Source organism: Brassica napus, chromosome C1 (assembly GCF_020379485.1).
Source record: "Brassica napus cultivar Da-Ae chromosome C1, Da-Ae, whole genome shotgun sequence".
NCBI lineage: Eukaryota > Viridiplantae > Streptophyta > Magnoliopsida > Brassicales > Brassicaceae > Brassica > Brassica napus.
The window spans coordinates 48,962,250-48,978,016 of record NC_063444.1 but is presented as its reverse complement, the minus strand read 5'-3'; the positions used below and the strand labels follow the sequence as shown (position 1 = coordinate 48,978,016).

Here is a 15,767-nt window from a genome sequence, read left to right as displayed (position 1 = left end):
CTCCTAGAGCTTGGTACAGGAAGCTGAGTACAACCCTGAATGGAGGAGCACACGGATAAAGAGGGATGCTTCCAACTGGGTAAACACGAGAGTGTACTACAATGCCCAGGCTGTGGAGCATCCTTCTCAAGCTGTGTGTTCCTTTGCTGAGTTTCCAGAGGAGCATCATGCCTTTATGATTAGTCTGGATGAGAGTTATGTACCAAGGACTTATGAAGAAGCTATGTTAGACAAGGAATGGAAAGAATCAGTGGGAGCTGAAGCAGGTGCTATGATCAAAAATGATACATGGTATGAGAGTGAGCTGCCTAAGGGAAAGAGGGCTGTATCTAGTAGATGGATCTTCACAATCAAGTATCTAGCAAATGGACAGATTGATAGGAAGAAGACCAGATTGGTTGCAAGAGGGTTTACACAGACCTATGGAGAGGATTACATTGATACCTTTGCACCAGTAGCTAAGCTACATACAGTTCGGATTGTGTTGTCCATTGCAACAAACTTGGAGTGGGATTTGTGGCAGATGGATGTGAAGAATGCTTTCTTACAAGGTGAGCTAGAAGATGAGGTATACATGCTTCCTCCTCCTGGTCTTGAGCATCTAGTAAAACCAGGAAATGTTTTGAGATTGAAGAAGGCAATCTATGGGCTGAAGCAGTCTCCTAGAGCTTGGTACAGGAAGCTGAGTACAACCCTGAATGGCAGAGGATTCAGGAAGTCTGAACTGGATCATACACTCTTCACTTTGGTTACTCCATCAGGGATCATTGTGATACTGGTATATGTGGATGATTTGATTATCACAGGGAGTGATAAGGCTGGGATTAAAGCCACTAAAGAGTTCCTCAAGTCTGTGTTTGACATCAAAGACTTGGGAGAGATGAAGTATTTCTTGGGGATTGAGATATGCAGATCCAAGGAGGGTTTGTTTATGTCTCAAAGGAAGTATACAATGGATATGCTAAAGGAGACTGATGTACTTGGAGGAAAGGTAGCAAAGACACCTCTTGAGGAGGGGTATAAGGTTTTGCGTGAGGGGGAGGTTGAAGAGAAGCAGTTATTTAAGGATCCTAAGCTATACAGGAAGATGGTTGGCAAGTTGATCTACTTGACCATCACACGGCCAGATATATGTTTTGCAGTGAACCAAGTGAGTCAGCATATGCAGGCGCCAAAGGTACATCATTGGAAGATGGTTGATAGGATACTGAGGTATTTGAGTGGCACGCCTGGTCAAGGAGTTTGGATGGGTTGCAATGGCAGTACGGAAGTGGTTGGGTATTGTGATGCTGATTGGGCAGGAGATAGAGTGGACAGGAGATCAACTACTGGATATTGTACATTCATTGGAGGGAACTTGGTTACTTGGAAGAGTAAGAAGCAAAAGGTTATCTCTTGTTCAAGTGCTGAAGCTGAGTATAGAGCCATGTTGAAGCTGACAAACGAGTTGGTGTGGATCAAGGGGATCTTGAAGCATCTAGAGATTGAGCAGAGTACTCCTATGACTATGCATTGTGATAATCAAGCAGCTATCCACATTGCCTCCAACTCAGTGTTTCATGAGAGAACAAAGCACATAGAGGTGGATTGTCATAAGGTGAGGCAGATGATTATCTTAGGAGTGATTATGCCATGTTATACAAGGAGTGAAGATCAGCTTGCAGATGTGTTTACCAAGGCAGCGAGATTGAAGACAATGGAGTCCATACTATCCAGGCTTGGACTCATTGATCTTACTCCCAGGAGCTGAGCCCCTTAACCATGGAGTCTCCACTCTTTTTCCCTCATCAAAGTTTTATCCCAATGGGTTTTCTTTGGTGAGGTTTTTAATGAGGGAGGTCTTCATGGTTTCCAAGCTTGACTTGTTCCACATGGTCAAGCTTGAGGGGGAGTGTTGAGATGAGGTGATGAGGAGTGGATACATTGATAGAGGAAGAGTATTGGGGTGGTCAGTAAGTTTGGGATTTACCACAGTAACTTTAAAGTTACTGTGGTAACTAAGTGAAAGGAAGAGAAGTTACCAGGATGGGTTAAATTGGAGTCTAACTGATGTTAATCCTCTCTTATCTTAAGAAGGACGTGGGAAGAGGATAAGGAAGGGATAAGGGCTTACTTTGACAGCCTGTATGATGCTGGAAAGGAGAGGATGCTTTTTACTAGTGCAAGCATGTGAGAAAGCACAGCCAAGTGATTCAAAAGGAGTTCCAGCCTGTCCATTGACTCCACATGCTTATACATTTCGAAAACCCTTGTTGCTCTCTCTATTAATACTTGTAAACCTCATCAGATATTAATTAATGGAGTTTTTGAGTCTCTCTCTCTCTATTCTTTAAAATCTCTTAATCTCTTTAATATCTTGATCTGATTATCTCTGATTGTTTGAATCATACTCTTAAAATACAAAAGTGTTTAGATTCATCATCAGTTCATGATCAAGATGGAGCTGAATCTGATCAGTCTAGTGGAGATCAGTATGATGGTGATCAAGGACATGAAGAAGCAGTGGTAGAAGAGCAGATTCAACCATTAAGGAGGAGTACTAGAGTGAGAAAACCATCCAAGTGGGTCGACACCAGAGTATACTTCAATAGTAATGCAGTGGCTCATCCTATCCAAGCAACCTGCTCCTTTGCAAGCTATCCTCAAGAGCTTATAGCTTTCATCACCAGCCTGGATCAAGAATATGTTCCAAAGACTTATGAAGAAGCTACGAAGGATGATGAGTGGAGAGAGTCTGTTGGAGATGAAGTTGGAGCCATGATAAAAAATGATACTTGGTATGAAACTGAGCTTCCCAAAGGGAAGAAAGCAGTCACCAGTCGCCGACTCTTCACCATCAAGTACTTGGCAAATGGAAAGCCAGAAAGGAGAAAGACAAAGCTAGTTGCAAGAGGATACACTCAAGTTTATGGAGAAGACTATCTGGATACTTTTGCACCAGTAGCTAAGCTCCACACCATAAAGATTGTTCTCTCCTTGACTGTGAACTTGGAATGAGATTTATGGCAGATGGATGTCAAGAATGCTTTTCTACAAGGAGAGCTAGAGGATGAGGTTTACATGAGACCACCACCTGGTATGGAAGACATGGTCAAGCTAGGAAATGTCCTAAGATTAAAGAAGGCCATCTATAGTTTAAAACAATCACCAAGAGCCTGGTATCACAAGCTGAGTACAACTCTCAATGGAAGAGGGTTTGTAAAATCAGAAGCTGATCATACTCTCTTCACCCTCACAAGCAAGCAAGAAATTATGGTGATTATGATCAATGTGTCATCATCACAGGAAGCAACAATGAAGGTATCATCTCTACTAAAGCTTTTCTTAAATCTAGCTTTGATATTAAAGATTTGGGTGAGCTAAAGTACTTTCTATGGATAGAAATATGCCGCTCTAAAGAGGGACTTTTCTTATCTCAAAGAAAGTACACACTTTATCTTTTAAATGAGGCAGGAAAGCTTGGAGTAAGAGTAGCTAAGACACCACTTGAAGAGGGTTACAAAGTCTTGCATGAGGGGGAGATTGAGGACACTCCTTTTGGCGATTTTAAGCTCTATAGAAGAATGGTTGGGAAGCTGATCTATCTCACCATTACAAGACCAGACATCTGCTTTGCTGTGAATCAAGTCAGCCAGTATATGCAAGCACCAAAGGTTCACCATTGGAATATGGTGGAGATGATCATGAGATATCTAAGGGAAGCTTCTGGTCAAGGTGTTTGGATGGGTTGCAACAAGAGCACTGAAATTGTGCGATATTGTGATGCAGATTGAGCTGGAGATAGAGTGGATATGAGGTCTACTACTGGTTATTGCATCTTCATAGGAGGCAATCTGGTTACTTGGAAGAGCAAGAAGCAGAAGGTGGTATCATGTTCAAGTGCTGAGGCAGAATATAGAGCAATGAGGAAGCTGACCAATGAGCTCATTTGGATCAGAAACTTGCTAAGGGACTTGGGCATAGAGACAACAACACCAATTACAATGCACTGTGATAACCAAGCAGTCATTCATATAGCTTCAAACTTAGTGTTTCATGAGAGGACAAAGCATATTGAAGTGGATTGTCACAAAGTTAGACAAGCTGTGGAGCAGAAGATCATTCTACCTTGCTACACTAGAAGTGAAGACCAGCTAGCTGATATCTTCACTAAAGGAGCAAGCACCAAAGTATGTGAGTTCATCCATCCAAGATTGAGACTCATAGACTTGCCTAGATCACGATCCTCTTAAGCCATGAAGCATCTACTATTTTTCCTCTTGTGTGTTTTTGTCCCATTGGGTTTTTCGCACAAGAGTTTTTAATGAGAGATGTCTTCATGGGTTCCAAGCTCAACCATACCTTATGATTAAGCTTAAGGGGAAGTATTAACATAAATATAGAACCAAACTTGAGAACCAGACTTGAAAAACAGTCTTACAAGTTCAAACTCGTCCAAGATGTGTTCAAAGGTCAACCAGACCGTTGACAAGATCAAAGACAAGTTAGAGTTCTAAATTAGTTAAAGTCACATGATCTATTTAGAGGAGAGAGGAAGAAATAGCTATTGAGGTGCTGTTCCTTTCATCTCATCTTAGAGTACCATTCTTTATTATTTCTCTCTTTGTTTCTATCTCATCTCAAGGTCATTAAGTATTGTAACATTGTGAACTAAATGAATCAAGGAAATAAATCCTTCTTTACTCTATCTCTTTTACTCTTGATTTACTCTCTCTCTCTCTCCATCTCTCTCCATCTCTCTCTCTCTCTTGTTCTTCATTTACTTTCACCCTCAAACATTCCTTTTTGTCGGAACGCCTACCAGACACTCCTTTACCACTAAGCCAACATCCGAAGATTACAGTAAACCGAGATAGCTACATGATTTTTGTATCATGAGTTTTCTGATTTTTTGGTTGGATCATGGAACATTGTTTCACGAGAAGATACCTTAATAAAACCGGTTTGTCACCACCCTTCACGAGGAACCAGTGAGAGCTACGTACCCTCTTGAACGAAATTTAAGTCTCTAGGTTGGTGGGGCTACCACAAAACCTTTGTCCATCACAGAGACTGAAGTTTTTATAAGGTCCTTCACTGAATTACTCATTAGAATCCTTTGAATCACATACCTCCAGTGTGACAAGGTTCTTCACTGAATTATTGATTAGTACCTTTTCCAATTAATTTTTTTTTTTTTTAAAGTCTAGCAATAACTTAAAAGCGTCGAAAATAAAGGAGTAAACAAATCATTAAGCCCTGCTTTTCTTGTTTCTTCTGTGACGAACCCATCCATTGAGGAGTGATTTTATTTTATGAATACGAATTATGATTAATGATTTTTAATTTAATTAATTTTTATAATTCGTGGCTTTTCTAATGACCATTGGCATTTGGCACCTCTCTCTCTCTCTCTCTCTCTCGGACTCCCTCTCTTGTGCCATATATAAACTGCCGGCTCTCTCTCTCCTTCTCCTTCTTCCTCAAATCTCTCCAGATTTTTCTCCGTTTAATTTTAGCAACCTTTTTTTTTTAACTTGCTTGTTTTTCGTTTCGCCATTGACCAAGTTACTCGAAGAAAAGGTATGCCTCGATCATCTTTTCCCGGTTAATTTCGCAATTTGGATCCGATTGTTTCGCATCAGAAATAATCAAAGTGTTTTTTCTTCAGGAAAGTGAAAATTTAGGGATTTTCTGGGCGATTATTGTTATATTATGTATATGATTATCATCAGGTGAGATTACAATTGAGTCTGAATCGTTTTGGAAGTGGCCACTGATCATGATTTTGTTTCCTCCTTTTTGCAGTTTGTGATGTTGTTGCTGCTGTGGTTAAGATTCTGAAGTGTGATGAAGCCTTTGTGTATTATAATATTCTGTTAATCAAATTTCAAAAAAAAAAAAAATTAGGGTTGGTTGAAGTGTGAGGATGACTGATGTTGATCCTTTGCATCAAAAACCTGAATCTATGGATGGTTATGAGGATTTCATGGACGAAGATTGCATCTCATTTGAGTCTTGCAGCACAATTCACAACCCTGACAATGACCCCCATGATCAAGAAGATGAACAACCTCTTAGGAGGAGGAGAAGGTCTGACCACCTCCATCATCAAGGGGGTGGTGATGATATAGCCGAGTCCTCCGCCGCCAGGCAGTCCAGGATTCTAAGCTGCTGGGCTGCCAGGCAGGCTCAGGAGATGATCACAACCATCGAGAGGAGGAACCGTGAGTCTGAGCTCATCGCCATCGCTGGCTTGCACGCCGTCTCCACGCTAGACTCGTCTTTCCTTAGGGAGGAGACGCAGTCTCCCACCTCTACCGGGCGGGCGCCTGAGAGGCCGAGGACTCAGGCGTCTGGGATTTTGCAGATGTGGAGAGAGTTGGAGGATGAGCATGTTTTGAACAGGGCGCGCGAGAGGATGAGGCTGAGGGTGAGGAGTGCTGACGTGGCGGAGAGTCAGGTGGGTGAGACTCTGAGGGGGTCGAGTGAGAGTGAGAATGGTTATGGTTCTTCTAGTAGAGAGCAGTCTCCGGATCTCGGGGATGTTGAGAGTGAGAGGGTGAGGAATATTGTGCGTGGATTGACAACGGATCATTCGTCTAATGTGAGAGAGAGAAGCGATGATAACCGTAGAGGAGAGTGGCTTGGTGATACTGAAAGGGAGAGAGTGAGGATTATCAGGGAGTGGATGCAGATGACAAGTCAGCAGAGAGGAGGAGGAGGAGGAGGGGCTCGTGCGAGTCGAAGAGAAGATCAGCAACGGTCTCTTGGTTCACAAGATGAGAGAGCACAAGTTCAGAGTGAGGAAGGGAGACGGGAGCATACTCGTAGAGACTTGAGGAGGCTGCGAGGAAGGCAGGCGTTAGTTGATTTGCTCATGAGGATTGAACGAGAGCGGCAGAGAGAGCTTCAGGGTTTGTTGGAGCATCGTGCTGTCTCTGATTTTGCTCATCGCAACCGGATTCAGGTTTGTTTCTTTGGACATCATCTTTCTCTTAGTTGTTCAAACATTGATTGCATACTTATAAACAAGCTCTCTAGTTGTTGTTGTGATAAGAACCAAAGTTGTGAGGAGTATAAGACGTATTGTACACTAAGATTAGGCGACTAACACCATATATATTAACTTAATGATGGAACCATAGGTCCTTGTAACTTGATTTTAACTAAATTTTTTCACAGTCGCTTCTTAGAGGAAGGTTCTTGCGGAGTGAGACACCTGCGGAGGAAGTTAGAGCTCCATCAATGGCAGCAAGTGAACTTCGGCAGCTAAGAGAAAGACAGACAGTTTCGGGTTTGCGGTAAAAACTTGTGTCCTTTCCCCTTGAATGGTTGAACATTTACTTAGACTTGTCACATAGTCGTGTGATGTGTGGATGTGTTATATACTTTCATCTTATTTACCTTACTCTACTCAATGAAGATATTGACTGTCACAGGGAAGGAGCTCGTGACAGGCCAGAAAGCAACACTAATGTCGATAACATCAGTACCTCCAGGAATAACCGAATAATAGCTAATACTTCTGAGGGTTCTCAGCCGCTAAATGAGAGTTTAAATTCTTCTACCCCTCTCTTACCTAACGATTTGGGCACCTCGGGAAGTAATGCAACAAATTCAGATAGAAACTGGGAAGAAGATACCAATCAAGAAAGGGTTTGGCCTGAAGTTTTCACAACAGGCGAGAGGCGAGATTTGCTGCAAGCAACGTTAAGCCAGTTCAGCGAAAGGGATAACGGGCCTGAAAACTCAGTTGGTAATCTGCACCACGAGGGAACTGGAAACTCAAATGAAACTGTTATAGCAGAAGGTCAGAGTGTATGGCCTGCAGATAACTCTAGACAATCTGATGGGAATCAGCCTGAGGCACGGTTTGGAGTCCCAAGGGCTCGCCGTGCAGTCCCAATGAGGAGACTAAACAGGCTCCATCTACCTGATGACGATAACGTTAACAACAGCATTGAACTCCGGGAGCTACTAAGCAGGTATTCGTTTTCACTTTCTTCCTGGCATATATTTTCTTGCCTAATGAATTATATGCAATATTGTAGGAGAAGTGTTTCTAACCTTCTACGTAGTGGTTTCCGTGAGAATCTGGATCAACTGATACAGTCATATGTTGAGAGGAGAGGAGGAGGACTTGCTCACATTGACTGGGATTTTCAACCAGAAACATTGGATTCTCAAGAACATCGTAGAGAGCAACAAGGGTTTCTACAGGACGAGGATCAGCTTGATGGAATCAATCAATCACAGACGCTGCCAAATCCACCAATGCCTCCACCACAGCCAATATGGCATCACACTAGCTACGCTCGTTCTTTGCATAGATCTGAATTTGTAAGCCTAGATTGGTTTCAGGCTTTTTGTTTGTTTGTTTGTTTGTTTCTTCTCTCTTATCAGCTTTTTTGTTTCTGGTGAATAGGAATGGGAGATAATGAACGACTTGAGAGGAGACATGGCGAGACTTCAGCAAGGAATGAGCCATATGCAGAGGACTTTAGAAACATGTATGGATATGCAGTCTGAGCTGCAGCGTTTGGTTAGACAAGAGGTCTCTGCAGCTTTAAACCAATCTCCGAGTGACAAAGGTTTTTTTCTCTCTACTTTCTATCCAAATTTCATCTCTAGTCTGCATCTGTAACTATCTGTTAATTATATGTATGATGCTATCAGGTCTTGGGCCAGGAACATCCGAAGATGGGTCAAGATGGGCTCATGTAAGGAATGGGACTTGCTGTGTCTGCTGCGACGCCGACATAGATGCCCTCTTGTACAGGTAAAATTATTTGCTTAAACCCGGTTTGTTTGTGTGGTTTACTGAACCAAAATATCTTTGTGAATCTGTAGATGTGGGCACATGTGCACTTGCTCAAAGTGCGGCTACGAGCTGGTCCGAACCGGAGGGAAATGCCCATTGTGTAGAGCGCCAATCCTTGAGGTTATACGAGCCTATTCTATCGCATAACCTCTGTGAGATTGGAGAACAAGAACAGGTTATTGATGTAGAGCGCCAATCCTTGAGGTTATTGATGTCTGAGCAAGAACAGGTTTGGAATCTTTTATATTGTTCTAGAAACCTTCATTACTTTTGAATCTTCGTTTTTTGTTAAAATCATGTTCGTCTCTAAGTTCTTGAAGCATTGTCTCTGCCGGTTGTTTCAGCCATGTAAACTCTCTGAAAGGGATCAAACCAGGAGCAGACACATATTTATTCTGACATCGATTGTTTTTTTTTCAGTTGTTGAGTGTCATCATGTACCTCTGTGTTTAAAGAAAGAACATAACTAATTGAGTGATATTTCACAAAAATGATGGGATGAAATAATCATATTTGTGCATACAGATACACCATTTGATAAATATAACTAATATTGTATGTTACTGCACATTTCATTTTAGTTAATTACATATTTATGGATACTTGGTTCATTGATCTGTATAGAGATGTTTTTTCGTATGTTATAAGCCATTAACTTGCAATCTTCTTCCTCAATTAAAATCATGAGCTACTCTCTTACAATTTGTTAAATTTTTGCTTGATCCCCATATATAGACCATGTCAAGCCAAGATGTTGTATGATAAAACCGATCAAACCGGTTACATTTGTCGGTTTGACTTTAAGCCCTATCTTCTTTCTCACAAAAACAATTTCAAGAGAAACAACGGTACCATCTACCATGTATCTCCTCTCATGATATCTCAAAATCCTTATTCAAAAACAATGAACTGTAGAAAGTCAAAGTATGAAGTATACTACATACACAGATATGTATGATCATATAATGATATAATACCCAAATGATATTTAGGGTTTTTGTGAGTCTTCTTGTTTCATCTCGGCCTTAATGGCTAAAGCCAAGTGATCATAAGCTTGGGACCAAGCTCCTTCAACTTCTTCATTGTATTTCTCCCCCAACCCTTCTTTCAGTGTCCTCACCAAAGCCTCTTTCACCACCTGAATACAGACACTCGCATTTATTTAGTTTCTTTTAATTGAAAATTTAATAAAAAATAATGTTAACATAAAATACCTCAAAGTGAGGATCAAGAACACCGCTCTTGAGATGAACAGAGCCCAAGTATTGGAGGGTTGTGTCAGCCACCACTACTTTTCCTTTCTCCCTCAGCTGTATTGCTGTTTCACATGTCTACACCCACAAAAAAATACATTTAAAGCCCATAAAATTGATAATTTCATGGGTAAAATTAGGGTTTTTCTAAACATATCTTTAGTAGATATCTGTCGAAACTAAACCACTGGCTTATTATCCTACTTATTCCTACGTTACCAACTAAATATAAGCCAAACCTGAAATCACCGAACCCTTGGATTCTTCAGTAATATTTATTGGATGTATGTTTGTGACGACAAAATAGAAGGAAGAGTACGTATGTTTGTTTGTTTGTTTTTTTGTCGTCTAGAATTTTATTAATGGGTCGAAAGCCCAAAACAAACCAAGTTCGAGACAGCAACAATCGCACAAAGACAAACCGATCACTTGCAAAACCAAACTTGGGCCTAAAGCCCACAAAAGAATCCATTACCAACACGGGACAGTCAACCGTGTCGTAATCGAACCCTCCGGAGCTATCACGACGATTCTACGGATCAACGTCGACGGCATAGACTAACCGGATACTCTTTGTTCCACCAGAACAATATACTCAAAGCTCGAGCCAATGAGCCAAACACACTGAAGGATCTACGAGACCGACAAAACTAACAACCGCCTACAATCATTCGTAATCCTCCTAGATACTTTCAAACGCCACATACAACCGAGTGGAGGAGAAAGTCCTCTGAGACTTAGAAAGAGAGGCAAGAAGAACAACTGAAGCGCTCTGGATCGTAGATCTACCTGAGAAAAAGCCGGCGATAGAGATGCTAGAGAAACCATCCCCTCCCGGAGACAAAAGCCAGCAAAGACGATGCTAAAAGAGCCATCGCTTTCCAGAGACAGAGCCGGACGACCACCGAAGAAGAAGGCGCGTCACCGGAGACTTAAACGATCGAATCACCGATCCGATTCACAAAAGAACTTAAAAAAAAAACACAAGACGAAATTAAACAAGATTTAGCTCAAACTAAAGAGGAGGAGCAGATCCTCCCTCACGTAGCGGTGGTGAGAAGCACGGCCAACCACGGAGGGAGATCGGTGGCTATGGAGTTTTTCTTCTTCTCCTCGTTTTGATGAAAGAGAAAAGCCCGAATGGTACGTTATGAGTACGTATGTTTGTTTTAAGTGGATTTTACGAATGAGCCAATATATTCTAATTGTTCTTTACTAAGACGATTCAATAATATCATCTCCAAGAAGAAGACAAAGCCAACTAGCCAAGTTCAAACAAGATAGACCGCTATCGTGTGCACATGTCTACGCGAATATAAAATGTATAATATAAATGGACGAGTCAATAAAGATACTTAATTAGCTGTCATAATGGACCATTTTTATTCTTCTACGATGTTTAACTAAGATTATGAGACGATTCTATGCAAGTCATACACACACACATATATGCATAAATAAATAAAAAACAGAATATTAAACAAAAAGGGCAAGTAAATACCATCTTGAAGACTTTAACAGCATGAGCTTTGAGTTTGGGATTGTTATGAGGGACTTCATCTGTGTCTCTTAGGAAAGAGAACATGTCCTTCGCTGCTGGTGCTATCTCCAGTATCCTATTTATACATTTTTGTATTGTTTACAACCTCACATATATAAACAAAATACATAGATAAGTACGCTTTGTAGATATGTTTATGTATATATGATTACTGTGAGAAGAAGTGAAGACTGTATTTGGGGATGTCTTGCTTGAGTATCTCCCAAGACTCCTTCACCAAAGCTTCTTGCTTCTCTGTAAACACAATCTTTCCCATCTCTCTCTTCTGAGCTCTCTCTCTTCTGAGCTCTCTCTCTTCTGAGCTCTCTCTCTCTCTCTCTCTCTCTCTCTCTTTCAACTTTTTTTTTTGTCAACTCTCTCTTTCAACTTGAGACCTGTATAAAATATGCTGCTAAAACTTTCACTATATTCGCTCGAATATTAACTATTTTATCATGGGCCTGATGGCCTTACAAGATCCCAAGAGATATCCGGTCCGATACGCATTGGATCTATACATCTTTATAGAATTCCATCGACAATAAACCAAACCAAACCAAATTGAAGTTGACAAGTTGTTTAAACCAACTGACAAAACCGAAGTGTGTAAAGTTGAATCAAAACAAAGTCGAAGTTAATATTTGTAATTTTGTTTGATTTTTGAAATACTTTTTCTTGCAAGAGAAAGTAAATATATCCATTAATTAGTCACGAAAATGTTGCTCATCTTACATGCGACATGATGATACCGTCATGCCTTTTTGTTTTAATATAAGAGACGATATGGTATATACACACTTGACACTTGATCTTCTCCTATCGAATAACAGAATAACTCAATCATGAAGAAGTGAAAAAAGAGTAGCTTATGTTCGAAGACAGTTTACTTGTTGGTTGCGTAGACATGGCTCCTCTTTCATAGCTGCAGGACCATATCATTACCTCTATATTTAATATCCATTCAAATTTATTGGTCTAATAAAATAACGTCCATTAATTGAGTTTGTCTCAGGACCATATAATTACTCTACATTTAATTTTGTTGGTCTGGTGAGTAATCTTCTTCTTTCTGTACCCCAGTAAAAGTGAAAACAATCTAGATTTTCACTACATATTAACATTTGGCATATGCATAATTCCCGGTCACCAAACGAATTAGCTGGGATTCATTTCAATAATCTTTTCCAAGTACAATGTGATGGTTTTGGAGATTGTAAAGAATTAACGGATGAGTATCAACTTCGGACTCTGAAATATTTAGAATAATTTCTTATAAGTACTATACTTTACAAAAATGAATGGCATAGTATCTACAGATCCCAAAGTTGCGTCTACCGGCCGGTCAAATAGTCAGAAGCAAGCATGACTTTCTGATCAAAATATAGTTTAGATATATACTGCGTTAAAAGTTCATTTGCATACTTTATTTGCTAAGCTATACTAAAATATAGTTTAGATATTAGCATAAATCAAGGCTTCATTTTCTCTGCGTTGTTGCTTTCACAAAGTATAAGACACGCAACAGATACATCTTCTACCAAATTAGCACCTAATACTTGTAAACGTCATTAGCATTTTTGATAATCTAATAACTGCTATATATAATATTTATTAGAAATTTCTTTCAACTAATGAAAGTGACTGAATGAAATTTTTGATAGACGATTATAACTAAACTTTAATTATATATACATATTTTTGAAAATTTTGACATAACTTACCAAAGATATATATATAAATCTGCATGAAAATAAAAAAAATGGCGTCTAAGGCATTAATATATATATGAAACTATAGCAGAGTATGAACTTTCTTTCATTTAATTTTCTTGATTGAGTTGCATAAATGCAATGATTTCATATATATTTAAACGAACATGTTACCACCACCTAGCAATGCTTACTGGTAAGATTTAATGTGCCTGCAGGCTGCAGATATGATGTTTTGGTTCATAACTCTTGGTTATAAACTCGTTTGTTAGTTGTAGAAGTCGATTTTTTTACTGATTTGAACATATTGCGAATTTACTATTTTCACCAACGACGCTGGAAGATAATAAGTCGATCATGTCTGCTATAAATGGTATAAATATCCCAATTATTATTAGAAAACTTGGCAATTGGAATTAAATTTCATTTATACGGAATTTACAACAACGACACCTCCATACGAAATTAATAGAGAAAATTAATATGCGGTTGCAGAAAATTATCCGTCCATTTTATAAATATAAAATAAATAAGAAATAATAATCTTTTAATTTATATATGAGTTCACAATATTTCCAGTAAAACTGTAAAAATGTAAATTCTTGAACTAAGGCTCATCTTCGGACACAAGAAGGATAACTTCTCCTTCGTTTCGCTGTGGTCGACGTGTCACTATAAACGGAGGTGAAGAAACGGTCTATCTCTTCCCTATTCATGATAACCTCACAAGTCGACACTAAGAGCTTCCTCTTACACGATCTGATCATCAGAGCCGCCGTAGCAGATGGTTTTGACGGCTGTGGACGAGGTTTTCGTGGCGGGGGAGGTGGAGAATCTAGGACGGGAGGAATCTTGTGTTCTTGAGATGTGGGTGTGCTGCAACTAAAGCCATCTTCTTCATCGCCTTCGTTAATGTTTCTTGTGGTTTTGGATTGGATCTTGATGGTTGCTGGGAAGTTGAATTTGGACAGATCTTGTAATAAATCAGGATCCATATCTGAAGTATGTTCTTGTTTGCTGTGGAAGTTTTTTTTTTTTGTGGATGTAGAAAACTTTTTTTTTTGGTAAAATGGATGTAGAAAACTTGTTGGGGAAGTGAGGTTGAGAGGGGGTTGTTATATGTGTTTGTGTCTTTACATACACACACATATATATATATATATATATACACACATATTAGAATGTCGCATTTGGAAACGAGAGTTACCTTTTGACATGATTGAGAGAAAAATAAAATGAAGATAAGCAATGTAAATATATAAGAAGGAGAATGGACGTAAATTTCTGAATTTAGTAAAATAAAGTATTACTACTAAGGAAGGGATGATAAATTCACTTGTATAGTTGTATTTGTATGTATGTACAACTAGAGCACACGTGGTTCGCCATTTTGATAGAGTTTACCTAGTTTTCTGAATAATGTTTTTTTATTTCAATGAGTTTTTAATGGAATAATTAATAATATTGTATTCGGTAAATAGCGAGGCATCTTAGAAACTCTTATAAGAAATGTTTAAATGCTCTTTAGTCTCTATGATTTTATCAATAAAATGCAGCTAATTTAATGATTGCCATGGTAAATTAATCTTAAGGAAACGTTGTTTAACCAAAAGTAATTTCGTGTTACAAAAAAAAAAAAAAAAAAAAAAACCAAAAGTAATTTCGAAAAATGATCTACTAAAATGTTTTTTGGTATTATCTACTAACATGTTTTACAGTGTTAAAACCGGTCGAGAATTGTTTTTGGGGTTTTGAAGAAAAATTAATGTCGGACAAATCCACATGAATATAATGAAAAGAGTGCAAGACTCCAACCAGAAGTGGTATAGAGAGCGTAGATAAACATCGCTCAGGTGAATAAAACGGTATCTAATGTTACAGTGTTTTTTAGCGATCATCAGGTGAATAAAACGGTATCTAAGAGCATGATTATTGGAGAGTTTTTAGAATGAGATTCTTAGCGGAATATAAGAACCCGTCTCTTAACTTTTAACTAAAAAAATTAAGAACTGGTTCTTAAAACTCTTATTTAAGAACTGGTTCTTAGTTTTTTTAGTTAAAAGTTAAGAGACGGGTTCTTAGAGCATGATTAACCCGGAGTTCTTAGGATGAGGTTCTTAGCGGAAGTTAAAAAACTGTTTCTTAACTTTTAACTAAAAAAAAAGTAAGAACCGATTCTTAAATAAGGATTTTAAGAACCGGTTCTTAACTTTTTTAGTTAAAAGACAGTTTCTTAGCTTTCGCTAAGAACTTCGGATTAATCATGGTGTTATATTCCGATAAGAACCACATCCTAATAACTTCGGATTAATCATGGTGTTACAATGTTTTTTTACCTTTTTAGGATGGTTCAGGAAAATAAACCCCACCGTCACACAAGGGTAGCATCCCCATGCATAAATTTATATGGAAATAAAAATTTATGGACAGAGACAGTTGAGACGTTACAATTCAGGTTTTGT

At 39.0% G+C, this 15,767-nt stretch overlaps 3 protein-coding genes across 5 annotated transcripts; 1 reads left to right on the top strand and 2 right to left on the bottom strand.

Moving 5' to 3' along the window:
* The first annotated feature begins 5,365 nt into the window (after positions 1 to 5,365).
* Positions 5,366 to 9,366, top strand: LOC106381194. Of its 3 annotated transcripts, XR_001276495.3 has the most exons (10): positions 5,366 to 5,562; positions 5,651 to 5,714; positions 5,788 to 6,949; positions 7,165 to 7,283; positions 7,422 to 7,967; positions 8,034 to 8,322; positions 8,408 to 8,573; positions 8,659 to 8,761; positions 8,833 to 9,032; positions 9,148 to 9,366. XR_001276495.3 is itself a non-coding variant. In XM_013821077.3 (9 exons), exons 3-9 carry the CDS (start codon positions 5,909 to 5,911, stop codon positions 8,948 to 8,950), a joined length of 2,382 nt encoding a protein of 793 aa, XP_013676531.1. In that variant the 5' UTR covers positions 5,366 to 5,562; positions 5,651 to 5,714; positions 5,788 to 5,908; the 3' UTR covers positions 8,951 to 9,366. The 3 variants fall into 3 exon arrangements, 2 of the variants coding, with proteins under 2 accessions (XP_013676531.1, XP_013676532.1); XM_013821077.3 differs by having other exon boundaries at positions 8,833 to 9,366; XM_013821078.3 differs by lacking the exon at positions 5,651 to 5,714 and having other exon boundaries at positions 5,377 to 5,562; positions 8,833 to 9,366.
* A 312-nt stretch (positions 9,367 to 9,678) lies between these two features.
* LOC106381191 (non-symbiotic hemoglobin 2-like) lies at positions 9,679 to 12,144 on the bottom strand. The gene is made up of 4 exons (XM_013821073.3): positions 11,770 to 12,144; positions 11,558 to 11,672; positions 10,018 to 10,134; positions 9,679 to 9,941 (listed from the first exon to the last, which is right to left on the bottom strand). Exons 1-4 carry the CDS (start codon positions 11,871 to 11,873, stop codon positions 9,792 to 9,794), a joined length of 486 nt encoding a protein of 161 aa, XP_013676527.1. The 5' UTR covers positions 11,874 to 12,144; the 3' UTR covers positions 9,679 to 9,791.
* Positions 12,145 to 13,794: 1,650 nt separating this feature from the next.
* Positions 13,795 to 14,414, bottom strand: LOC106379394 (cyclin-dependent protein kinase inhibitor SMR1-like). Its single transcript, XM_013819358.3, has one exon. The coding sequence runs from the start codon at positions 14,298 to 14,300 to the stop codon at positions 13,920 to 13,922; it is 381 nt and encodes a 126-aa protein (XP_013674812.1). The 5' UTR covers positions 14,301 to 14,414; the 3' UTR covers positions 13,795 to 13,919.
* Between the last annotated feature and the right edge of the window lie 1,353 nt (positions 14,415 to 15,767).